Source organism: Xyrauchen texanus, chromosome 12 (assembly GCF_025860055.1).
Source record: "Xyrauchen texanus isolate HMW12.3.18 chromosome 12, RBS_HiC_50CHRs, whole genome shotgun sequence".
Lineage (NCBI taxonomy): Eukaryota > Metazoa > Chordata > Actinopteri > Cypriniformes > Catostomidae > Xyrauchen > Xyrauchen texanus.
This window is the reverse complement of record NC_068287.1, coordinates 29,538,461-29,564,399: the sequence shown is the minus strand read 5'-3', so window position 1 is coordinate 29,564,399 and position 25,939 is coordinate 29,538,461. Positions and strand designations below refer to the sequence as shown.

Genomic DNA, 25,939 nt, shown 5'->3' with positions numbered 1-25,939 from the left:
GTCTTTAAAAGTCTTAGCCTGGAACGTTTTAAACCTAAAAACGTTTGATAGGTCATTGGTGTTATTTTTATATTTGCACTGATTTTATAATATTTTTAGTATGATCTAAGTCGTAAAAATAAATTATATAATGAAGACAACTTTATCTTGGATTTTAGAAATATTGCATCAGCTTCACCAACTATATTTATCCACCTAGGGGTTAATAACAACCCGCAGGTAGGCGTGACAGATCTCTTGCATCTGATTGGATAAAGGAGGCGGGGTCAACTTAACGCAATCAGACTGGGTTAAACAAGGTCATGTTAGAAACAGTACGCCATTTATGGTTAGTATGAGGCGTTGGTCTAATTCAGTTACATTATTGGTTTGTTTCGAAACTTGGAGAAGTATGTTATAATCGGATTAAAATATAATAAGCTGTAATATCTTTTGTAAACAAAGCCATGTATTTAAATTGCATAAAAGACTGATGAAGCTCACATAAGGGGAAAATAAAACACTTTATTTGTCATTTGTTTATTAAGGAGAGTGATTGCGTAAAATGAAAGTTTGGTTTTTAATTAGTACAAAAGTATTTCGCACAACAGTAATACAGCAATACATGTGCAAAATACAACCATTCAAAAGCCAGGTAAAACTGAAAAATGTACTGCATCACAACAGTTCAAATTTAATTATTATGTAACAAACTGGCCTGCATGTCTGTAGCCATGCAAAAGGGTGTGATTACATGTAAACAACAATACAGTTATGGCACAGTAATTCACAGTGCAAATTGTTCAGGTCCCTTTTATACTGTTAAATGTAAATGTTTACTGTTAAAAAGTGTTATATAACTTTATCTTCAAGAATGCAAAAGCCAGAATTTGAAATTAGTTTTCATGGATACCATACAAACGTCCTATTGACTATCTACCGTAAGTCATAGGCAATGTCTTTCACTTTCATTGTCAATACATTGTAAGTCAGCTTAACATTCATCAACCAATACACTATTTAACATGGGTTAGTGTAAAAGTGCTACAAGTAACAAGTATAAAAAAATAAAAACTTCTCATACATTCTTCAGTAAAATTGTAATATGGATGCCTTGATATAACAGGTATAAATCAATAGGAATTTGAGTGTAAAAATATACTTCTTACTGATTCGTAACTGATTAACAGAGTTTTTGGCCTATGTGTTTGTTTAAAAGTGTGAAACTTTTGATGGATTCGTTTATTTACTCCAATTACCTATGATTTGAAATTTAGAAAAAAGTTTGGTTCTACAGACCAGTTAACACTTCTTAATTTCTGAAGAGACTGCAAATATCAGCATTTAATTGCAGCACCGTAAGGTAAGCATTAAAGGGATATTCCGGGTTCAATACAAGTTAAGGTCAATCAACAGCATTAGTCGCATAACATTGATTACCACTTGGCCCTCCTTTCACAATCCTGCCTTTTAAACCCTCCAAAAATTGGCCCCATTCACTTTTATTTATTTTTTATAGAAAAGGAGGGACGGGTTGGAATAATTTTTTGTGGTAATCAACATTATGCCACAAATACTGTCGATTAGCTTGCACTAAACTGGGAATATTCCTTTAAAAAAAAGCTTAGAGCAGGATTGAAAAGATATTTTATCATTTAAAAAACGCTTTCATCGTTCTTCAATTATGGAATCTGGCTTTTGAAGCCATAGTTAAGTTCAGCCCCTCCACTCAGAAACAAATCGATCCCTGTACAGAAAGTGGCATCAGCTGCCAGGAAGAGGGCAGCCAATCCACTTTCAGCCTCTGTGCCCATTCGTCCAATCAACTGTTGAGTAGAAGAGAGAAACGTGTTACTGTAACATATCGATGGACCATAATTATCCAGTAGTTTTCAAACCCACCCACCTTCTTCTTTTGCTCTTTATGAACACTTACCTGTGCATTTTCTCCCTCCTTAATAGTGACAGAAGAGTTTTCAGTTTTGCTAGCAAGCTCTTCCCAAAGAGGTGTCATCACATTGCCTGGAGAGATGCTATAAAAGAGATTAGAATTAAAGGGAGTTCACCAAATGTTTTCGTTTTAGAAATATGCCATCTTTCACAGTAATTCTCCTGTTATTCATAACTCATGGGTTGTTTCTTCCATGGAATGCAAAATGAGACATTAGGCAGGAAGTTAGCCTCAGTCACCGTTTTGATATAATTTTTTCAATACAATGAAAGTGAATAGTGATCGAGGCTGATGTTCTGCTCTGCATCACATCTCCTTTTGTGTTCCACGAAAGAAAGAGAGCCATACAGATTTGGAATGCATTTAAAGCCTGATAATAAAAAAGTGAAATATGAATAAAAGTTTATATTAAAAATATGGCACAGATCACATGACAGGGCAATTGAGTTTAATGTCACTCACCAGTTGACTCGCACTTGATACCGACTCTCATCCACAGCCATCGCTTTAGTTATGGCAATGATCGCCCCCTTTTGGATATATGTGAGTCTTACGGTTACTAACTCATGAAATACCATGCTGTAAAGCCTCATCATTCTTCACAATGCTGAAACTCACCTTGGTTGCCACATATGGAGCAGCATCTTTCTGACCTATAGAGGCGACCAGACTGGACACATTGATGATGTTTCCTTGCGTTTTGCGCAAGTAGGGTAGGGCATACTGTCCAGAGGTAGAGAAAAGATTAACTGTTTTTCAGTCAGTCCCTTAGTAAACACTTAAACATTTCTAATAAGTAGATGAGCGTTTTAAGTGGTGACAGATGAGAAAAGTTAAAGAATTTAGAGAAATAAGGATACCAGATTAGGGAACTACATCATTATTGATATTACCTTAGATGCAAGGAAGTAACTTATGAGGTTCAGATTAAGCAGATCTCTGAACTCTTCTGCAGTGGTTTCATCTGTGGACTTGTGAGGGGGGTCTGATGTATCATTTGGGGATTAAAATAGGAAAACAAATCCATAAATGTGATGATAAATTGGATAGTTCACCCAAAAATACAAATATGCCATTATTTACTTACCCTCGTGTTGCTCCAAACCTGTACAACTTTCTTTCATCCATTGCAAAAGGTGTTGTTTTTAGGCTGAATGTTAGCCAAAGTTACCATACTTTCATTGTATGGAAAAAAGATGCAATAAAAGTTAATGGCGAGTGAGGCTAACATTGTCCCTAATATCCTATTTTGTGTTTAATGTAAAAAAGAAAATAAGATTTGGAACAACATAAGGGTGAGTATCTTAAATCAGTGGTTCTTAACCAGGAAGGCGGTGCCCCCCTGTAGGGAGCCTAAGCAAACTTCCAAAGGGGTTTTTTCTTATTTTAATATGTTCCTTGAGGTTCACTTATAATATTAGTGACGTTTTTTTGCACAAAAACAGTCATATATTTGTAAAACATGATCATTTTCCACCCTAATTCTGAGCCTCTGTCAGAAATATTCAGTTTTGGTGCTGCGTCTCCTTTAAGAATTTAGAGGAAATGCCCACTGTTATGATTGGCTCTTGACTGACCTGCTCTCTCTACTTGCCATCTCATTGCTCACCACTGCTGGGAAGCTATGGAAGTGATTAAAGGTAAAGTAGGCGTAGATGTGTTGTTGTGGAGGCGGTCAGATGCAAATGTCTACCACAGTATGAAATCACAATGTGGAGGAAGTAGAAGTTAAGAAGCAATAATGTAATAATATAACTTACAATAATTATTTTGTCAAGCCCAAAGAACTATCACAAAAATAAGAAAAGGTCTGCACTCTGAAAATGTCTGTGGTAAAAATTTATTTGGGCCTTTAAACCCTTGCTATAGGAGGGCTTTTTATCCCAAAAATCATCCTTTCATTTTTTTTTAGACAGTTAATGAGATTTTATATATATATATATATATCATACACACACACACATATATTTTTTAAATATATATAATCACCTTGTACAAAATTGAAAATGAAAAATAAGTCTTCATTTCCATGATATTCATTAGCTACATTAATTTACAACATTTAAATATTAGATCAAATTGCCTCTAAATCAACATTTAGACATTACACGCAATGACCTCATGGAAGAGGATAATGTTGAAGTTCATAGTGACAAACAGGTGTTTAGGAAAGTACTGAGGTAGTTTTTGTTGCCATTTAGTTTTTTGGAGAAAATCACATAAAAGGAGCCTTTTGCCCCATTGTACCCTACTGCCTTTCAATATTATCTTGGGCAATGGAGTCAAAAAAAGGTTGAAAAGCACTGGCCTAAATGATGATAGAATTTTAATTTATGGGTAAATTTACCCCTTTACCATTGACCATTACATGCATTTATTTCTTTGAAAATAACATTAACAAATACATTTAAAAGCCCCCAAAAATGACTTAATCCAAAGAATGTAGAAAAAATAACCATAGACCTTTTTCACAGACTGTGATGACGCGTTTCACCTTATTTAGCAACGTAAATCTAGCAAACCTTTTAATATAAATTCAATTTTTTACATATTGAGTGCAAGTTTATAACATTATTCCTTGTGCTATATTACCCAGGAATTAGTTTTAAAAAACGAATGACCACAGCTACAAGTGGGTTTCTATTACAGCTGCTTGTGAGTAAATATTTACTGTCTTAATCCACCGCTCTCTTTTTTTTTTTTTCCCCTCCTCTGGAAAGTTATTCAAATATAATAGTGGGTTATTTATTTTGCTCTTGGAGCAAATGGGTAAGTGAAAATAATATATGCTGTGATCTCCCATTCACCGAAGTTTATCCTGCAAACATTTACTTTCGCGTCGAGTGTGAAAAGGGTCTATTTAATATAGAAAAGGTAGTTTTGTCAACATAAATGGAAAACTTGTCACAAGTAATAATAATAACAAATAAAAAATATATAAAAAAGTAGACTTACGCCACCCAGCGTTGTTCACCAAACAGTCTATTTGTCCAAACCGCTCAACAGTTACATCGATTAATCGCTAATAAGGGAAGACAGATAGAGAGGTGAGTGACACATCTGTGTCTCGTTTCGAAGGCTGCGTGCTAAGACGTATTCTTTGAAGGCTACAGTAGGCCTATACAGAGTGTCCTCCTTTAAACGAGATGGCATTCGTAGGACAAATGGAAACGGAACGTAGCATGATTTCTATGAGAGAATGCTACTCTTTAACAAGCACGAGCTGGAACAAAGTCCCTTTAGAAGGGAATGCATGAGGTACATTTTAGGAGAGTTATGATGTAGAACGAAAAGAAAATAGACTTTACAGGTGTACATTTAGTTTAATACTTTATATATATATATATAGCCTAATATATATATATATATATATACATATATATACAGTGAGGAAAATAAGTATTTGAACACCCTGCTATTTTGCAAGTTCTCCCACTTAGAAATCATGGAGGGGTCTGAAATTGTCATCGTAGGTGCATGTCCACTGTGAGAGACATAATCTAAAAAAAAAATCCAGAAATCACAATGTATGATTTTTTTAACTATTTATTTGTATGATACAGCTGCAAATAAGTATTTGAACACCTGAGAAAATCAATGTTAATATTTGGTACAGTAGCCTTTGTTTGCAATTAAACGTTTCCTGTAGTTTTTCACCAGGTTTGCACACACTGCAGGAGGGATTTTGGCCCACTCCTCAACACAGATCTTCTCTAGATCAGTCAGGTTTCTGGGCTGTCGCTGAGAAACACGGAGTTTGAGCTCCCTCCAAAGATTCTCTATTGGGTTTAGGTCTAGAGACTGGCTAGGCCACGCCAGAACCTTGATATGCTTCTTACAGAGCCACTCCTTGGTTATCCTGGCTGTGTGCTTCGGGTATTTGTCATGTTGGAAGACCCAGCCTCGACCCATCTTCAATGCTCTAACTGAGGGAAGGAGGTTGTTCCCCAAAATCTCGCAATACATGGCCCCAGTCATCCTCTCCTTAATACAGTGCAGTCACCCTGTCCCATGTGCAGAAAAACACCCCCAAAGCATGATGCTACCACCCCCATGCTTCACAGTAGGGATGGTGTTCTTGGGATGGTACTCATCATTCTTCTTCTTCCAAACACGGTTAGTGGAATTATGACCAAAAAGTTCTATTTTGGTCTCATCTGACCACATGACTTTCTCCCATGACTCCTCTGGATCATCCAAATGGTCATTGGCAAACTTAAGATGGGCCTTGACATGTGCTGGTTTAAGCAGGGGAACCTTCCGTGCCATGCATGATTTCAAACCATGGCGTCTTAGTGTATTACCAACAGTAACCTTGGAAGCGGTGGTCCCAGCTCTTTTCAGGTCATTGACCAGCTCCTCCCGTGTAGTTCTGGGCTGATTTCTCACCTTTCTTAGGATCATTGAGACCCCACGAGGTGAGATCTTGCATGGAGCCCCAGTCCGAGGGAGATTGACAGTCATGTTTAGCTTCTTCCATTTTCTAATGATTGCTCCAACAGTGGACCTTTTTTCACCAAGCTGCTTGGCAATTTCCCGTAGCCCTTTCCAGCCTTGTGGAGGTGTACAATTTTGTCTCTAGTGTCTTTGGACAGCTCTTTGGTCTTGGCCATGTTAGTAGTTGGATTCTTACTGATTGTATGGGGTGGACAGGTGTCTTTATGCAGCTAACGACCTCAAACAGGTGCATCTAATTTAGGATAATAAATGGAGTGGAGGTGGACATTTTAAAGGCAGACTAACAGGTCTTTGAGGGTCAGAATTCTAGCTGATAGACAGGTGTTCAAATACCTATTTGCAGCTGTATCATACAAATAAATAGTTAAAAAATCATATATTGTGATTTCTGGATTTTTTTTTTTAGATTATGTCTCTCACAGTGGACATGCACCTACGATGACAATTTCAGACCACTCCATGATTTCTAAGTGGGAGAACTTGCAAAATAGCAGGGTGTTCAAATACTTATTTTCCTCACTGTATATATATATATATATATAAAAATAATTATACATATTATATACTCTGCACCCATCTAATGAGGTACTTTAACTTGGGAAGTAACATTCCTTGTGTTTGAACATCACATTTAAGGGCAAATTGGAGAAATTTTTTTTTTTAGACATTTCCGTTGAAGCAAAGAATTGTGGGTTGTGAGTGCCCACGAAGGATACACATCATACATTCTCCGAAATCCTGTGAAAGATTCAACATTCGAAGTGTTCTACTCGCATTTATGAAACGAGACTTCCTCGACGACGTATGCGACTTCCGGAGGACGCAGCCTTCCAAACGAGAAACAGCCATAGATTATGAAACGTGTCGTAAAGGTACATGAGAGGCTTACTTTGATGTCACCATCTTTAGACACGTCACAAGATACAAACAAGCATGATCCCGGCCCTTCCTTATTCAGCGTAGACTCGAGAGACTGGCCATCTTCCGCTTAAAATGGTAGAACAAATGGGGAAATATTAGCTTCGACGCACTTTCCTATGAAACAAACCCCAAGTATACATCAAATGCGTGATACATCAAAACGCAGATCACATACCACCTCGCGCGCAGAACACAACTTTGGCCCCGTTCTCAACTGCAAAGCGGACATGAAAGGAGTTTTATTTGTTCAATTTATACGCTCATTTTAATAATATAACGAAAAGACAGCCAATATACCCTTACCAAATACTTTCACGATGCCTCTTCCAATGCCTTTAGAGCCACCAGTGACGATGACAACTTTGTTTAAATAGCGCTGAGCACTAGCCATTGTAGTTCTGCTATGCTTTCATGTACAAACAAATGTTAATAATGTCAGTTTGAAACAATTCCCTGGTTCTGCAAAGGACTGAGCGCGTCTGCTCGAGTAAGCGGTTTCTATCATGATGAAATCACGAGACCGAGAAGTGGCACCGAAAATCACGCGTCTGTCAACAGACACATCACGTGGGCAATGGGCTTGTAGTTTTAGGTTCATCCAGTATACCTTTATCATTTTAAGTGCACGAGTGCGGCCACGCAATTTGTAAAGAATAAATAATAATAATCTTTCTGGAAGTTTGCATACTGCACACCCCTTTCAGGAACATATAGGACCAATAAATAAGTTAATCGCTATTTGTTACCGAGATTACAATCTAACTCTATCATCTATGGGCACTTAAGTTAGGCAGTTAACTGATTGTTCCGGGATGAGTGTCATTGGATGGCAATTTGTACATTGTAAATTACTTTAATGAAACAAGCCTGCTAAACAGTCAAAAAACAAAATCGGAATGGTGACATTTGTGCAATCAGTTTTCTATCGCTCATTTGCACGTCACATCAATTATATCATGTCACCGTGTGGGACTGTGGGCCAATTAACCTTGTCGGAGTGGGCGCCCTGATTCTAGTTTTTTGTGTGTGAGATAGGCAGGCTACTACCTGGGAAGTTCTCCCACTCTGAAGTACGAGATGAGGAGGGGGGAATGGGTAGTTCAGGTCTAACCACTGGAAGCCCGAGGTAGGGGTAGCGGGGGAATCTATCAAACAGCGCACCTCTAAATTTGTACAGTACAGGGGCGGATCTAGAAAAATATTTATGGGGTGGCTAGAGGGGGGCAGGAACTTTTGAGGGGTGGCAACATATGGCAGACTTATATATACTTAATTTAATCACGTTTATCACAGTTTGATGAGCAATAGTATGTAAACACTACAAAAGGACACAGGCTGCCATTTACAAACTCATACAGACAAACTTAATCTCATGCAATCAATGTCTTGCATTTGAGGTTTCATGTGAAACAGTTCATATTAGGAATAAGTGACCATATAATGTGATCTCACTTAATAGGAGATAGAAGTATGATTGAAGTAAGGGCATTATCACCGGCAAGGCATTAAGTCTCTTGCCACTCTGGCGTCATCTCGTGCTGCATTCAGTACAGTCGGACATTGGAGATTCGCTCTCGTAAATTGTCAAATTGGCCATAACTTTTAATTATTTGTTGCCAACTGGGGTGGCAGCAGGGGTGGCAAGGTATTTTTTAGGGTGGCATTTGCCACCCTATGGCACCCCGGTAGATCCGCCCCTGGTACAATACAAATGCAAATAAGTCGCACTACAAAACGTTACAAAATAAAACACAATTAATTCATAATACTTTGAATATATAGTTTCACAGACATGTTGCATTTATTTTTTTAATCGTTAAGAATAATATAAAACCAGACAGTCTGCACACCCCCAAGGTGAATTGGTTTAGTCTTGATTGGTTGACAGACAGTGATTATTATTGATGCTCCAGAGCCAAATCAACACAAATGGATAAGAAAAGGTCTAAGCCATCAGGTGCCAAGTTTAGTAAAAATCGGGTTCTCTTCTTTATAAGTGTGTTATTGTATTTGTGTCTTTGTGTGATATAGGATTTGTGCAATTTAGTTTTATTTGTGTGTGTTTTTGTTAGCAATAGGGTAATAGTGTAATAATTCGATTCTCTTTTTTTATTTTTATCTATATACTACAATTTGTTTCTATTTGTCTTTGTTACTTCTTCTTTTTGATATTTATGTCTTATTTTTGTATATATTTTAATATGTATATAGTTGTAATGTTTGGATAATTTGTGTTGTTCCAAAGGGGGGGTTGGCCCAGGGCGCCATACAAGCTAGAACCGTGTTTCAAAAGTTTTGACCGGTATATTTTAGGATACAATGGGGCCAAAGGCACTTTAGATTTTATTTTCTCCCAGAACACAAAACAGCAACATAAACTACCAAAGTACTTTCCTTATTACTCCTATGGTAGTGAAAAAGGGCACCTCCCTTTGGCAAATTGCTGCCATCTGGTGAACAAAATATAAATAACATGACTTAAAAAAATATAATGCCAGAAACAGACATGGCTGTAGCCACCCACTGTATAGTCTGATGACTGGACCTAATTTAATATTTTATCACAAGGCATGCATTTATATATATATATATATATATATATATATATATATATATATATATATATATATTTAGACATTATCAAACTATTAATTGTCAAATTGTAGCATTTCAAATTTACTTGAAGTGACAGTTTTTGCTGTTAATGTCAATATAATGTAAACAAAATTCTAAAAATTCAATTAAAGTATAAATCAGAAGAATCAGAGTAAACATTTTGTGATTTCAGACTTTCTAAAGTAAAGTGTATTTTGCAAACATGTGTGTGTTTCAGATTGCTGTCATCAGCTGGAAAACAACAGATGACTTGTAAAGAGTAGAGCTCTACTCATTGATGTCCTGGTCCTCTGTGTGTGTGTTCTGCATTATGAGTATGTTATTGTCTCACCCCTTCATTTCTGAGTGTGTGTTTTGCATTATGACTGATTTAATAAAAAAATTATTATTTTGACAAATGTAAAAAAAGGCTCCATGTTATTGTCTCACCAGTTCATTCTTGTGTGTGTGTGTAAGTGTGTATGTGAGGGCGGGGTTGGGTGGTTTATGAGAAAATTTGTATAACCTATAGTTCGTACAGTATAAAAATATTTATGTCTACGGAGAGTCCTCATAAGGATAGCCGCACCGACATGTGTGTGAGTGGGTGTGTATGTTTTGCACAGTTTTTAAAGTCTCACCCTGTAATTTCTATCTGTTTTTTTGTTCAGATGGCAAATGGAGGAAAAGTCACCAAGTCTTGTACAGTCCAGATTAAGGAATTGATTTTTATTAAATGAAGAACATTTATTTTGGTAAAAAAACATATATACCATAGGAGGGTTAACACCTCTATATACTGTAAAATTTTCCTGATCCACAAGGTCGTTGCGTGCAATGTCTAAAAGTTGATTTTGAGGTAATTTTACCTAATATTATCAATTAATTAAAAAAAATTGTGCGAATTTATGTTGCTGAAATAATCTTTTTTTTTTTAGACAAAATATTTGTAATTTTCAAGTATGTTGAAGTTTTTTAGTATCTGTCCAATAAGTGAAAATATAGTATTTGGGGTAAAGAAGCCCTAAAGGTCCATATAAAACACATATGAAAAATGTTCAAAGTGGGTTTACATTGATAGATCCAATTACAATGGAGATGCATTTGTTTATAAAATACTTCAGATGTTCTGTAATGCCAAATGTGACTGAAATGAACAGAAAATGGTTAACCATTTTCTGAAGTATAGTTACTTTGAATAAACATTCTCAAAAAAGCAATGAGTATTTGCATAAGTTTGCAGAATTTACAAATTTGGCCCTATATCTATTTTCCCAATATCTACATGATTTTACTGGTGTGTGGTAAAAGGCTTCCTCGCCCCCTTTAAAAAAATAATTTTAATCAAAATGTTTTTAATGACCCAATATTATATATGTGTGTGTGTGTGTCTGTCTGTCTGTCTGTCTGTCTGTCTGTATATCTATCTGTCTGTCTGTCTATCTATCTATCTATCTATCTATCTATCTATCTATCTATCTATCTATCTACTCTGTCTGTCTGTAAAACTGTCACTCCGTAGGACTTGCAAAAATCTACAAGTTTATTAAAATGGTGACCAGACATAGCACTTAAATTATACACTTTCTCTTGCAGTAATACATGTAATACAGCATATACATGTATAAGGGAGAGGGGAAAGTGTTCATGTTAACATAAAATCCCATAGGGCATTCTTCTAGTGGACTGAATTATTTGAATTTACTGAATTGAAAATACCTGACACAAAACTTGAGGTATGACAGAAACTGTATTAGCGTTAAAGTGGTGCTGGTGTAAAGATGTTTGGGGCAGTGAGCTGGTGAGGGGACGAGGGGGTCTGGATTGAATTTCAACATGACAGCATTCCCCAGAACCACAGTGAGCGTGAGAGGAGAGAGTGAAGAAGACAGTGACCTACAAACAGGTTTAAGTATCATTACCGCACTGTTGGAGTGTATGATTCAGGGTAAAGGAGAAAGCACCCCCTGTTGGACACATACCCTTTTCATAGGTTAGCCAGACAGGCAGAAGGGGGGACAGCAGATACACAACACATGGTGTTGTGGAGGTAGTGAAGGAACACGGACAGCGTGGGGTAATTTTTCTGGATATACGATTGTTAGTGGCATAGGGTAAGTAGATGGACTCAAAACAATATTTAATTGCCTCCACATCCATTTAGGGGATAATTTTACAAACAATGTCCTTGATAGAGATAAACCACTGTGTCCTTTACAATATACCTACAGAGAATTATGACACTAAACAATCTTTTCCTGAACTCTAATTAAGGTTTGTTTCATGCTTTAAGGCCAAGCTCAAGGTGTATCTTCATTCACTAACATGTAAATTGGCTCAATTGAAATTTTTTAGTTTAGAGTAGTAAAAAATAAAATGTTTTAATGTGTTATATTCCATTGTTTTATTGATTTCTAGTTTAGATGATTTTGATATTTTGGTGATGTGTCGGAAAATCATGTAGTCTTATTTTTGAAGTGAGAATCTAAGCTGTAATGGATCTGTCTCCTGGACCCAACATAGGGTGAGCAGAGAGTACATCAAATGTTTATAGTATATGTTTTCATGGGATGGCTTGAGAGGTTCCTGCAGAAGAATTTAAGTATTGATAGTATCTTCAGTTATGTGACGGGAACTAGACCGCATAAATTTTCGAGTTTATTTATCAGTTTATTTATTATTTATATTATAATTTCCATCAGTAAGGTATGCGTTTTGTCTTCGTCCTCTTCTCCTTCTTATCCATTCAAGTTTTGACATACCTTTGATGGCTGAGTTAAACTAAACTGAAATGATTGTGTTTTTCCCCAATATAATAGAGGGTAAAAGAGCAAGTGAGAGGTCCCACCTGCAGATAAACATATACAGAGAAAGAAGACGAGATGGACAACCTAGACAAGGGAGGAGGAGGATCAGATGGTGGATTGGAGGACAAAAAACAAGTAGAGGAAGAGGTCAGTGAGAGTGATAAGAAGCTCAAGGACCAGCGCAACAAAGCTGAAAAGGGCGACAAAGAGAAGGTTGAAACGAAGAGGGAGAATCGAAAATCTGGTTCATTGTGGAGAGAAGGTTGGGCGCTTTCTGAACGTTTGGCCATCAATGTGTCAGGCATGCGCTATGAGACTCAGATTCGCACTCTGGCCCAGTTTCCCGATTCTCTGCTTGGAGACCCACAACGTCGGCTACGATACTTTGACCCCCTTCGCAACGAAATTTTCCTAGACCGCAATCGATTCTGCTTCGATGCCATCCTCTACTTCTACCAGTCTGGAGGTCGGCTACGGCGGCCTGCCAATGTGCCTCTGGATGTCTTCATGGATGAATTGCGTTTTTATGAGCTGGGAGAAGATATCATGACTCGATTCAAGGAGGACGAGGGCTTCCCAAAGGAGGAACCTCGGCCCCTTCCTAAAAATGAGATCCAACGCAAGCTATGGATTCTTTTTGAACACCCGGAATCCTCCGGAGGTGCCCGTATCATCGCTATCATTAGTGTGATGGTGATTGTGGTCTCCATTCTCATCTTCTGTTTGGAGACACTTCCTGACTTCAGAGCAGAGAAGGAGCTGAGAGAGGTGAGATAATGAGAACAAGACGAGTAGATTGATCAGATACATGACTGAACAGTATATGGCTAACAAATTCTATGAAATATAGCTTTTCTAGTGAGTGTCACATATAGGAAAAGGATGGAGGAAAGACAGATGAAGGCTGAGTGTAGGTGTAGGACAGAATCACAGAATCCAGTCATACAAATTTAATGGAATGTCATGTAATTTGACATATTTGAAAAGAAAGTCACATATAAATGCACAATTTATCAAATTAAAATCGTGATGTGTCCTAGTGTGATTAAACCTCAAATGGCTGAGATTTAATGAAACAAAAAGCCTACGTGAGCTGAGTGCTTCAAGAGTAAGTGAATGTGAGAAGCCACTGCATATATGCTAACTGCATCATTAACATCCCGTGAGCCCATGAAAATACTGTGTGTGTATTAATGACAAAGAGCAGATCACTTTATTCACTGTGAAGTGCGTAGCACATGCAGACTATACTGTATATTTATTTAATTAAATCATATAATTTTGCACTTTAATATGCACATTAGCTCATATAGTGAACTGCTTTTCCGGACGTGGGAAGTGAAGCCCTCAAAAACATCCGGTTTTCCATCAAAACGCCAAAATAAAAGCTCCATTTAACTAGACTTGTGAAATTGAAAAAAATGTGACAGAAATATATTGCTGCTGTATTAATGTAATATTCAATTTAGTAGTAGCAGAAGTAGTAAAAATGATAATAATATATTGATAATTATTACAATATATTTAAGCAATATCTCATTATTAATAATAATAATAATAAAATAAACAACAACAAAAAACACCCACTTTTGGGTTTTGGATTGTGCTGTGAAGATCAGTACAGAAGCTCTTCATTTAATAAAAAATATTGCAATGGTATGTTGAAAGGTTATTGTTCTGATGATTAAAATTCTATTAATTATTTTGATAAGACAGTTTTTTAATGATAAAATGTAATCAAACTTTAAAACCCGGAATTCAGAGAACATAAATTAGAAAACACGGAATTTGGGGAAAAATAAATCGGAATTTTGAATAAAATAAAATAATATAAAACTGATTTCATTGGGTCTAATAAGTGTAGAAGTCTAGATGTGAGAGCAGAGTGAATAGAAAGGTGAACACATTAGGATGACAGTTGGTCACAGTTGTCTAACTGTGGAACACTATCATTTGATATTACTATTCAAAATAGCACTCTTGTTCTGCATACTGCCCACAACATCAGCATATACTGCACTCTGCATGATTTTTTAAATATTATAGTACACACTTTGCAACTACAATTATTATACAGTTTGTTGAAGTACATCATTTAAAGGGATGGTTCACCCAAAAATGAAAATTATGTCATCAATTACTCACCCTAATGTTATTTCAAACCTGTGTGACTTCATAGAATGTTATGCTGTTTTGACTTGCTTACGGTGATTATCCCACTTCACACGTTTGAATTCGTAAATACTAGCACATCACGTCCATTTGCTTTGTTGTCTAAAGGATGGATGATGTCAGGTTCATTCTTGCATATATTTTGGGGAACAATTATTTTGACACCGTAATTCATACGGAATTGTGGTCATGCACAAACATGCACAAAAAGGTAACTGATATAAATAACATAACTTTCATTTTTGCGTGAACTATCCCTTTAACAAAACTTCACCAGCAGCAACCCCAGATATTTAAATGTTTAAAAGTTGATACGTAGGCATGTAGATAGTTCTAGTATAATGAACGTGATAGTGTAATTAATATAATGTAAGGTTTGGTGAATTTAGCAAACTCGCTAAGGTATCAATCACATGTGTGAAATGTGTATGTACACTACATTTCTATCAAATGTAGGCTAAACAATGAACCAAAAACATTCTTACTGTCTGTATTCATGTACATTCAAACACACAATAACATTTGATAATATAAGAAACTTAACTCCCTGTCTTGCGAGCTCATTTACATGTATGAACAAGAGCAAGTAGTCAAAACAGAGCAGGATAAAATGTTCAGAGATAGTTGAATGCTAGATTAATCTTAGAGTTTGAGAAGTCACAAAACAACAACAAGAGTATGAAAGAAATCACATTTGAATGGTCAGGGAGAAGGAGAGAGTGTTAGAGAGGAGTGGTATTGCTGAAATTATTTTAGACGTCGTTAAATCTGATACGCGGATTGCGAGTAAAGCCTCAGGGGGGGTGTCTGTTTTTTAGTATGCAACTAAAATCAGACACGTGAGACGTCTCTGGAGGGATACACCTGACTTACACTGCTAGAAAAAAAAAACGAAAGGAGATGAGAAATGACAAGATGACAGGTGACAGTATGAAAGAACGTCTGTGCCTGATCAAGTAAGAGAAAAGAGACACAGGGTGGGTCGGTGGGCATGGAAGGAACATCAGTAAAGAGTATCAAATTAGTTTCCCAGCAGCCGTCCAACTCCATCGTCACAAGCCTGTAACCCCAATACGCTGCCAAAACAGCCCAGTTATTCTGTATGGATCAGAGCGGGTGAGACAGAGAGATAGGGATGGCCGAAGGGTACACTCTCAAGTTTCACCTTAGAGGTCTAAAGTGTTATTTTTAGAGAAAGGACACCCCCAGAGTACATTAACACAGAAATGGGAGCTTGTATCAATAAACAGAACGACTTAAGTGATGAAATAGGTCCTTGCACTAAAAAAGCTAGACACTGCGCATCAAGCGGATCCGAACGCAGATCTCCAAATACGCGTTTTTAAAAGTTGAAGTTATTTTAATTGACGTGCCGTCTTAAAGGGATAGTCCAACCAAAATGTAAATTATCTTATCATTTACTCACCCTCATGCCCTGATGTGTATGAACTTCTTTCTTCTGCTGGACACAAACAAAGATAAATATCTCAGGTATGTAGGTCCATTCATTGCAAGTGAAAGGTGACAGACCTTTCAAGCTCTAAAAAGCAGATACAAGCAGATTAAAAGTATTCCATCAGACTCCAGTGGTTAAATCCATGTCTTCAGAAGCGATATAATAGGTGTGGCTGAGAAACGGATGCATTTTTAAGTCCCATTTTACTATAAATCTGCATTTTTACTTTCACATTCTGAAAGTGAAAGTGGAGGTTTATGGTAAAAATTGACTTAAATATTGATCTGTTTCACACCTAAAGTGATTACATCGCTTCAGAAGAAATATATTAAACCACTGGAGTACTTCTATGCTGCCTTTATGTGATTTTTGGAGCTTCAAATTTCTGAGGCCTGATGTACAAAATGTGCAAAATGTGCATTGAAATGTGTGTAAGCAATTTCCCACGAACATATCGTGATTTATAAAAAATAAACAACGTAAATGTTTGCGCACCATCCAGACACTCTTGACTGTGTGTACGCACTCTTCTACTGGTGTGTGTGAATTGGCAACTCCAGCTGGACAAATAATGAAACTGAACAGATTATAAACTGATCAAATAAGCTGCAAAAGGGAAATATTGGTTTGGGATGTGTTGCGTTTGGAGAACTTTCCGTGCAATCATAGAGAGGGAACATTCAGTAACTAAAATGACAGCAAAGATTTCTTAGTTTGAAATCTAAGATAAGTACAGCATTTGGATAAAGATGATCTGTAATGCGATGCACACTTGACTCTGACTGATGTGAAATGGTTCAATAACATGGACAGTAGCTATAAAACAGTCACTGCTGGCCAAATTCAGTAGTCGAATGGACCTTAAAATTATTTAAAAGATTTTCTGAGAAGCAAAATTGTTAACGTTACCTTTATATCTGCAAAGATAAAAACATTTACCAAGGAATATTCAAGATATATTCTTTGAAAACAAGTTCAAAATTCTCCATGGTGCAGCATAGGTACATGTGACATTTATAGTCTTATCTCATAATACAGTTTCTCGTACCGTTAAACACAGTAATCATGTGTCTGGATGGTGAAATGCATATGGTAATTGTACGCAGATGAGAATATGCATAGTAAAAACAGGCATGTACACTCCATATATGATTATTTTATGGAGGAGACGGGGTGGGGAATGAATCACGTGTATGTAAGCGCAATCTTCCGCTAGCTGGGATTTTTTTTGTGCGTTCGCAAAATCTGACTTTTGTGCTTATGTATACTTTTAGGAAGAAATCTCACCATAGTTTAATACATAAGGCCCCTGGACACCATTCACTTGGATTGAATGGACCTACAGAGTTAAGATATTCTTCTAAAAATCATCATTTGTGTTCAGCAGAACAGATATGGGATGGCATGAGAGTGAGTAAATGATGAGATTATTCATTTCGGGGTAATTATCCCTTTAATTTGTGAAACACTGAGAAAACAGCAAGATGCAGCGCAGCAGTCAAAGATGTCCATCCAGTGTATATTCACATAAAAAAACTATTAAAAAACAGCACAAACAGACACAAAAACACTGTGTAAATGGCCCTTTATGTAAAATCAAAACAAGCACATACAGCACTTCGATGGGGAACACTTAACAGCCAGCTTGCCAGAAATATAAGATCACTCACGTGCTTACACACTCATCTCAAATGTCAATGCTAATCTTCTGACTTACTCTTCTTAAATCTGTTTTCCAAGCAAACACACAAACGCATAGTGTTATGCTAAGTTTAGTCTGTGTTATTAGGCTGGAAAAAGTTCAAAGTAAGGTTGTACAATTTCATGGATACATACTGTATTTCAGTGAAAAAATGTCACTACTCTTGTTACTTTTATGCTCCCAAGTGTGTTATATCATTGTGTTTTACACTTGTTGGAGGTAATTACTTGAGGAGTGACAATGAGTGATAATGGTCATTGAGTAAAAGCCATGCTCTGTAACTCTGACAACAGAAGGGCCTCTTACTTAGAAGAGGCCAAGTGGGTGTCAAATGAGCAACCAAATTGTTTCAATCGGACACTTGTTAGGCAAAGCATGTTGGGCCTCAACAGGGAAATAAATCAACTCAAAAAATATGTATGCATAGGCATTCCCACTGACACTTATATACAGCAAATTAAAGAATTAAAGGGATAGTTTAACCCACAAAATGACAATTCTCTCATCATTTACTCGTGCCATCCCAGATGTTTATGACTTTCTTTTTCTGCTGAACACAAATGACGATTTTTAGAAGAATATCTCAGCTCTGTTGGTGCACACAATGCAAGTGAATGGTGGCCAGAAATGTGAAGTTCCAAAAAGCACATAAAAGCAGCATAAAAGTAATCCATATGACTCAAGTGGTTAGAATTTTCATTATTGGGTGAATTTTCATTTTTGGGTGAACTCTCACTTTAAGTTGTAAACATAAACAAAATTTCTCAAATATAGCAAAAACACACAAAGTTGACAATATATGAACATATGCTTTGAAGTGTTTGGGTTTAATACAGTGACTCTAATTCAGTGGAGGTCTACAGAAAAATATGGAGAACTTTGGCCCAAAGATTTTCACTTTATTCGCATTACAATCAACATTTTTTAACTAGTCAAAATTATTTTCTGTGCTAATTGTCAACATACCACAGATGATGTCAGTAGAGCTTAACATACTTATATTGAACCCGCACTGTATAAAAAAAATATATATATATATTTAACAGAAAAAGAGTGTAAAAATGCCATGTACAGTGAAATAACATGTGTTACTTTGTGAAGTATTGCCAGTTTCACTGCCTTACCACGTGTTATTCTCATTGCCTGTTTTTGTCTAGCTGTTATAACCATTGTGCCTGCTTTATTGGATTACTGCTTTTGGATTACTGTTTTGATCCATTTGCCTCGTTGGACTGATTACCTGTTAATGACTACTTTGCCTGCTACATGACTATGCCTTTGCCTTGTGTTTTGATTTTTGTATGTTGATTGCTAATAAACTTCCTACTTTTGGATTCTACTCTCGCCTCCATATTGAGTCCCTTACAGAATACTTCGCATCCAATGAATACAGCGGAAGTTTTTCAGCTTCAGGCTGCATTCGTTCACCAGAGCGAACTGCTCAAGAGTTTCCAGGAACAACTGAACCACCTAAGAGCTACAAATGAGAACCTCACCCGGTATATCCGTTCTCTTCCATCTCCACAAGCCTCACTGGTAAGTTTCGATTTCGCTCTTCCTGATAAGTTTGATGGCTCGCCAGAGAAATGTAAGGGATTTTTACATCAATGTAAAGTATATTTCTCCATTCAACAAGAGTCTTTCAGTCAGGAATCCAAGAAATGTACATATATGATGACATTACTTACCGGTAAAGCGCTAGACTGGGCCTCAGCTGTTTTGGAGAGTGATAATCGGCTTCAAACATAATTTTGATTACTTCGATTCCCAGATCCATGAAGTGTTTGAGTACCCAGAGGGAGGTAAAGATGTCTCTGTTCAGTTGTTTCATGTATGCCAGGGTTCACGTTCTGCTGCTGACTTTGCCAAACACTTCAGAATACTAGCAGCCCAAAGTGGATGGAATGAGATTGCACTGAAGACTATGTTCAGAGAGGGACTGAACTACAATCTGCAGGCTGAACTTGCATGCAAGGGTGAGGATTCAACACTCACTGAATTAATCTCTTTGGCTGTGAGGATTAATAATTTACTGTGCAATTCACCACGCTCAAAGATGGCCTCCGTATCCCTACAGTACCTTGTATACCTACTATTAACATTACTGCAGTGAATAATGCGCCTATATGCACTGGCATCACTTACCAAACCACTACGGTTTGGATTGTTTCACAACAAAATCCTCTCACTGTCATCGACTCACCCACGTATCGTCTCATCCTGGGGCATCAATGGCTGGCTATCCATGATCCCATCATCTCCTGGAACCAGGGTGAGTTAAAACAATGGTCAAGAGTATTGTTAATCAAACTGTCTTCATGTCACCATGCCATGTTTAACTACTGACATTGAAAGTACTGAGAACCAAGCCAGGTCCCCAGGGAGTATTCTGAGTTCTCAGAAGTGTTCAGCAAAATTAAGGCAACCCAAGTACCCCTTCATCCATGGGACTGCTCTATAGAATTACTTCCCAACATGGCACCCCCCTAGGAGAAAAGCCTATCCATTGTCAAGACCTGAAACCATGGCCATGGAGACTTGCGTCGAGGAGGCTTTAGCTTCAGGGTTCATTCATCCTTCCATCTCACCAGCTGCAGCAGATTTCTTCATTGAGAAGAAAAATGGAGGGCTCCATCCATGCATTGACTACCGAGGATTGAACACGGTGACGAGCAAATACAGGTACCTACTCCATCTTGTACCTTCTGCACTTGAACAACTATGTGAAGCACGCATCTACACAAAGCTGGATTTGAGATCCAGAATGACTCCGAGATCAAGGCAGTCACGGAGTGGCCAAGACCCAACACCGTTAAGGAGCTACAATGTTTCCTGGGTTTTGCAAAGTTCTACAGGAGGTTTTGCCTTAACTACAGTCTCCTTTCTGTCCCTTTAATGTCTTTGCTCAAAGGAAAACCATCCAAGGTGCCATGAAGTGACTGCTCAAAAAGCCTTCACACTCAAAACAAGTTTCACGACCGCTCCCATTCTCAAGCACCCAGATCCTGACCAACTGTTCATAGAGGAAGTGTATGCCTCAGACTGCGGCATGGGTGGCAGGGGGTTCTCTATCAATGCCTTGGTAACCCTGGAAAATATTATCATTGTGGTTTTCCCGTAAACTGAACTCCGCTGAAAGAAACTATGTCAGGAACAAAGAACTACGGTCCATGAACAGTGCGCTAGAAGAGTGGTGCCACTGTCTTGAGTGTTCTGTCCATCCGTTCCAAGTAATCATCGACCATAAGAACCTAGAATACATCAAGGGACCACCTCCTGTGATCATCGCACCCATAAGATGGGACATCATGGAGGAGATCCAGAGGGCCCAACAAGCAGATCTTGCTCCACCCGAATGCCCTCCCACAAAGAAAATACATACCATGCACTCTACGCCAAAGAATGATCCAATGGATTCATACTTCCCTCAGCACTGGACACCCTGGAACCCAGAGGACTATAAACCTGGTATGTAACTCATTTTGGTGGCATTAAACCATTTAATGATGTCACTGCTTTTGTGTTAAGACGTGTCAAGTTTGTGCACAGTCTAAAACCACCAGAGAACTGCCAGCCGGCCTTCTACAGCCACTGCCTATTCCTCAGAGACCCTGGTCCCACCTGTCTGTCGACTTCATCACCGACCTGCCAGACTCCAGTGGGTATAACATCATCTTTATTTCTCTAAATCATGCAGACTAGACCCATGAAAGGTCTCCCCACTGCTATGGAAACTGCTAACATTCTTTTCCACCAAGTTTTCAGAATCTATGGTCTGCCTGAAGACCGTGTCTGACAGTCTGGCAGGTTTTATGTAAACCGCTCGACATCATCAACGTCAACCACACGTCTGGTTATCACCTACAGGCAAACGGACAGGGGCGAGGCTAAACCAGGAAATCGGCAGGTGTCTCAGGTCTTCCTGCAGTCGAGAACCACAGAAGTAGAGTGACTTTCTCCCATGGGCTGAATATGCCCAGAACTCCCTTACGCCCTCATCTACTGACTCCCTTCCAATGTGTGCTAGGCTACCAACCTCCTATGTTCCCTTGGTTGGGTGAACCCTCTACAGTGCCAGCGGTGGATTATTGGATCAAATGGAGCAAGCAGTTGTGGGACAGCATGCATGTCAGATAGCAGTGGGCTGTCCAGGCCCAACAGATCCAAGTTGATCATCGGAGGTGTCCCCACCCCAACTATCAACCTGGCCAGAGAATCTGGCTATCTACTCGGGACATCAAGTTATGGCTACCCTGCAGGAAACTCCGCCCCAGGTATGTTGGTCCATTCAGAATTGTTAATCCTGTAATTTACCGCCTGGAGCTGCCTGCTAACTATCGCATCTCCTTTTCATGTGTCATTGTTGAAACCTGTCCACCCAACATCTGGCCATAGATCTTGAGCCTCCATTGGAGATCGACGGATCACCTGCTTACATTGTCAGAGAGATCATAGTCTCACGTTGTCGACGGGGCCAGATGCAGTACATGGTGGATTGGGAAGGTTATGGACCAGAGGAGAGATAGTGTGTAGCTGCCAAGGAAATACTGGATCCATCCCTGATCCTAGACTTCCAAGTGCACCCAAATCGTCCTGCACCGAGACAAAGGGGATGAACAACAATGGGAGTTGTTCGGTGGGGGCATGCCTTGCCATTGTTACTTTGTGAAGTAGTGCCAGTTTCACTGCCTTACCAAGCATTATTCTTATTGCTTGTTTATTGCCAACCTGTTATGACCATTGGGCCTGCTTTATTGGATTACTGCTTTTGGATTCCTGTTTTGCTCGGTTTGCCTGGTTGGACTGATTGCCTGTTAACGACTACTTTGCTGCTACACATACGCCTTTTGCATTGTGTTTTGGATTTGTATGCTGATTGCTAATAAACTTTCTGCTTTTGGATTCTACTCTCACCTCCATGTCGAATTCCTTGCCATATAATATACATATATATAATGTATAAAAAGTACAAAAAGTACAAAAGTATGTTATCTTTTAGTTAACAGTGAAAATGTAAAGGCCTATTATCTTGTACAAGACAATGCATGTTTTGTTTTACAGCCAATTATTGTTAATTATGAAGAACAATAAGTTTATTGCATTATTTTAATGTCACATGTGCTACCCTGATGGTGTTTTGTGTTTGTGTGAGTGACACTATTCACTGTCTATACATTTCTTTGACTGTTGCATGTGGAACGGCCCCTCTTGAAGTATAAGTTATCATGTTTCATTTGCTATACCACCTGTGTGACTGTGGTGATTAATGTTACATTTTAAATGTGCAAAGCAGATTTTTGTAATTAACAGAAGTAGGTATAGTCACATATCATTTAATTATATATACGATAGTGAACAAAAATATTACATGTTTTTTTTTTTTCAATCACAGATGCCAATTTTTAAGTGTTTCTTTAAATAATGTGTAATATTCTATTAGTAAAAGGTATATAATGTAGTCCAAAGCAATGCCCTTTTCCCCCAGTCTCATCCCTTGTTCTCTTCTCTCCATTCTTCCCTTGACTTTCTCTCTTCCCATCTGTCTCTTTCTTTTCCAGCAATATTCATACCAGCCTCATCCCAGTATTGCAAACAGCACAATGCTTGTCCCACCCATGTCTTCTCCCTTCCAAGATCCATTCTTCCTAGTAGAGACCATGTGCATCTGCTGGTTTTCATTTGAACTAATGATGCGTTTCGCCTGCTCTCCCAGTAAAATGATTTTCTTTAAGGATGTGATGAACATCATAGACTTCTTTGCCATCATTCCTTACTTTGTCACACTCGGCACCGAGCTGGCCAAGTCTAAGGGAGCTACACCGAGCATGTCCCTGGCCATCATCAGGGTTATCCGTCTGGTTCGAGTGTTCAGGATCTTCAAGCTGTCCCGCCACTCCAAAGGCCTACAAATCTTGGGCCAGACACTAAAAGCCAGCTTGAGAGAGCTAGCCCTTCTCATCTTCTTTCTATTCATTGGAGTCATACTGTTCTCCAGTGCCGTGTATTTCGCAGAGGTGGACAACCCAGGCACGGCCTTCACCAGTATCCCAGAGGCCTTCTGGTGGGCTGTGGTCTCCATGACGACAGTGGGGTACGGCGACATGTATCCAGAGACGGTGGGCGGAAAGCTGGTGGGCTCCATGTGTGCTATCGCTGGTGTGCTCACCATCTCACTCCCTGTTCCTGTCATCGTTTCTAACTTCAGCTACTTCTACCACCGTGAGACGGAGTGTGAGAGTAACCAAGAGTACACTCACGTCAACACCGACCTTTGGGAGGAGGGAGAGGGTGAAGGAGAGGGAGAAGAGGGTGAGGAAGGGCCAGGGGAAAATGGAAACTACGTCCCTCTTGAGGGAGGCGCAGCCTACAGAGGGATCTGTGCTCCTCTTAATGGAACTCTTCTTGCTGGATTTTGTGCTGGGCAAGCTGGAGCGCAAAGAGGGACCATTTACCTACGGGAGCCTCTGGTCACCCAAGTCTGAGACACTGGAGTTCAGAGAGTGACATAAGAGAAAGAGATGGCCCATGTTCACTGGACACTGTCTCACTGTGACTCTGAATATATGGGGATTGAAAGAAAAGTTGGAATGCAGGAAATAACGCATGAGAGAGAAACTGATAGAGAGGCTTGCACGCAAAAGGTACATTAAAGCCAGAGGAGGACATATTACAGGACGAAGAGTTCTCAGTAAAGACGTTACAAAAATCACTGACCAGGAATAAAAGTAATTTAACAACCATAAGCCATTTTCCTGTAGCTGTGTTTACAAAACGTTTTGGTAACACTTAACAATAAGTTTTTACATGTTAATAATAGTTAACGCAAATAAATAACAATGAACAATACTTTTACAGCATTTATTAATCTTTTTTAATATAATTATCTAAATACAGTGACGAGAAAAGGTATGTGAACCCTTTAGAATGACCTCTATTTATGTATAAATTTGTCTTAAAATCTTGTTTGATCTTTCATCTAAGTTACAATAAAGAATAAACGCAATCTGTTTTAACTATTAACACAGATATTATTGTATTGTTCTTGTACATACTGAATACATAATTCAGACATTCACAGTGTAGGTTAGAAAATGTATGTGAACCCCCATGCTAATGACATCAACAAAAGCTAATTAGAGGCAGGAGTTGGTAAACCTGTCATCCAACTAATGAAACTAGATTGAAGATGTGGGTTAGAGCTACTTTGACTAATAAAAAACACTCAACATTTTGAGTTTGCTATTCACAAGTAGTATCTGCTGATGTGAACGAATGAATGAATGAATGTAATATTTATATAGTGCTTTTCTGACACTACAATCAAAGCGCTTAACATACTGAACAGGGGACTCTCCTCACACACCACCAGTCTGCAGCATCCAAATGGATGATGTGACGGCAGCCATAGTGCACCAGAAGCTCACCACACACCAGCTATTGGTGGAGAGAAGAGAGTACAGTTATATAGCCAATTCAGGGATAGGGATTATTAGGAAACCATAGGCCAGGACAAGGGGGTTACACCCCTACTCTTTGCGAGAAGTGCCCTGGTATTTAAAGTGACCACAGAGAGTCAGGACCTCGGTTGTATGTCTCATCCTAAGGACGTGGACCGTGCCTCATTAAAAAGAGATCTCAGATCAAGATCTCTGATCAAGAATTTTTGCTTTGCATAAAACTGGAAAGGGTTACAAAGTTATCTCAAAGAGCTTAGATATCTGTCCACAGTTAGACAAATTGTCTATAAATGGAGACAATTTAGTACTGTGGCTACTCTCCCTAGAAGTGTCCATTCAGCCAAGATGACTCAAAGGGCACAATGCAGGATGCTCAATGAGGTAAAAAAGAACCATAGAGTAACAGCTGAAAACTTGAAGGAATAATTTAAACTGGTTAAC

General features: G+C 38.4%; 2 protein-coding genes across 2 annotated transcripts; one reads left to right on the top strand and one right to left on the bottom strand.

Moving 5' to 3' along the window:
* Window positions 1-490: 490 nt before the first annotated feature.
* hsd17b14 (hydroxysteroid (17-beta) dehydrogenase 14) lies at window positions 491-7,853 on the bottom strand. The gene is made up of 9 exons (XM_052139584.1): window positions 7,613-7,853; window positions 7,485-7,523; window positions 7,278-7,375; window positions 4,886-4,952; window positions 2,824-2,915; window positions 2,549-2,653; window positions 2,393-2,460; window positions 1,916-2,012; window positions 491-1,805 (listed from the first exon to the last, which is right to left on the bottom strand). The coding sequence occupies exons 1-9, from the start codon at window positions 7,698-7,700 to the stop codon at window positions 1,662-1,664; spliced, it is 798 nt and encodes a 265-aa protein (XP_051995544.1). The 5' UTR covers window positions 7,701-7,853; the 3' UTR covers window positions 491-1,661.
* Window positions 7,854-11,869: 4,016 nt separating this feature from the next.
* LOC127653058 (potassium voltage-gated channel subfamily A member 7-like) lies at window positions 11,870-25,832 on the top strand. Its single transcript, XM_052139564.1, has 3 exons — window positions 11,870-12,018; window positions 12,724-13,479; window positions 23,600-25,832. Exons 2-3 carry the CDS (start codon window positions 12,787-12,789, stop codon window positions 24,521-24,523), a joined length of 1,617 nt encoding a protein of 538 aa, XP_051995524.1. The 5' UTR covers window positions 11,870-12,018; window positions 12,724-12,786; the 3' UTR covers window positions 24,524-25,832.
* Window positions 25,833-25,939: the final 107 nt, after the last annotated feature.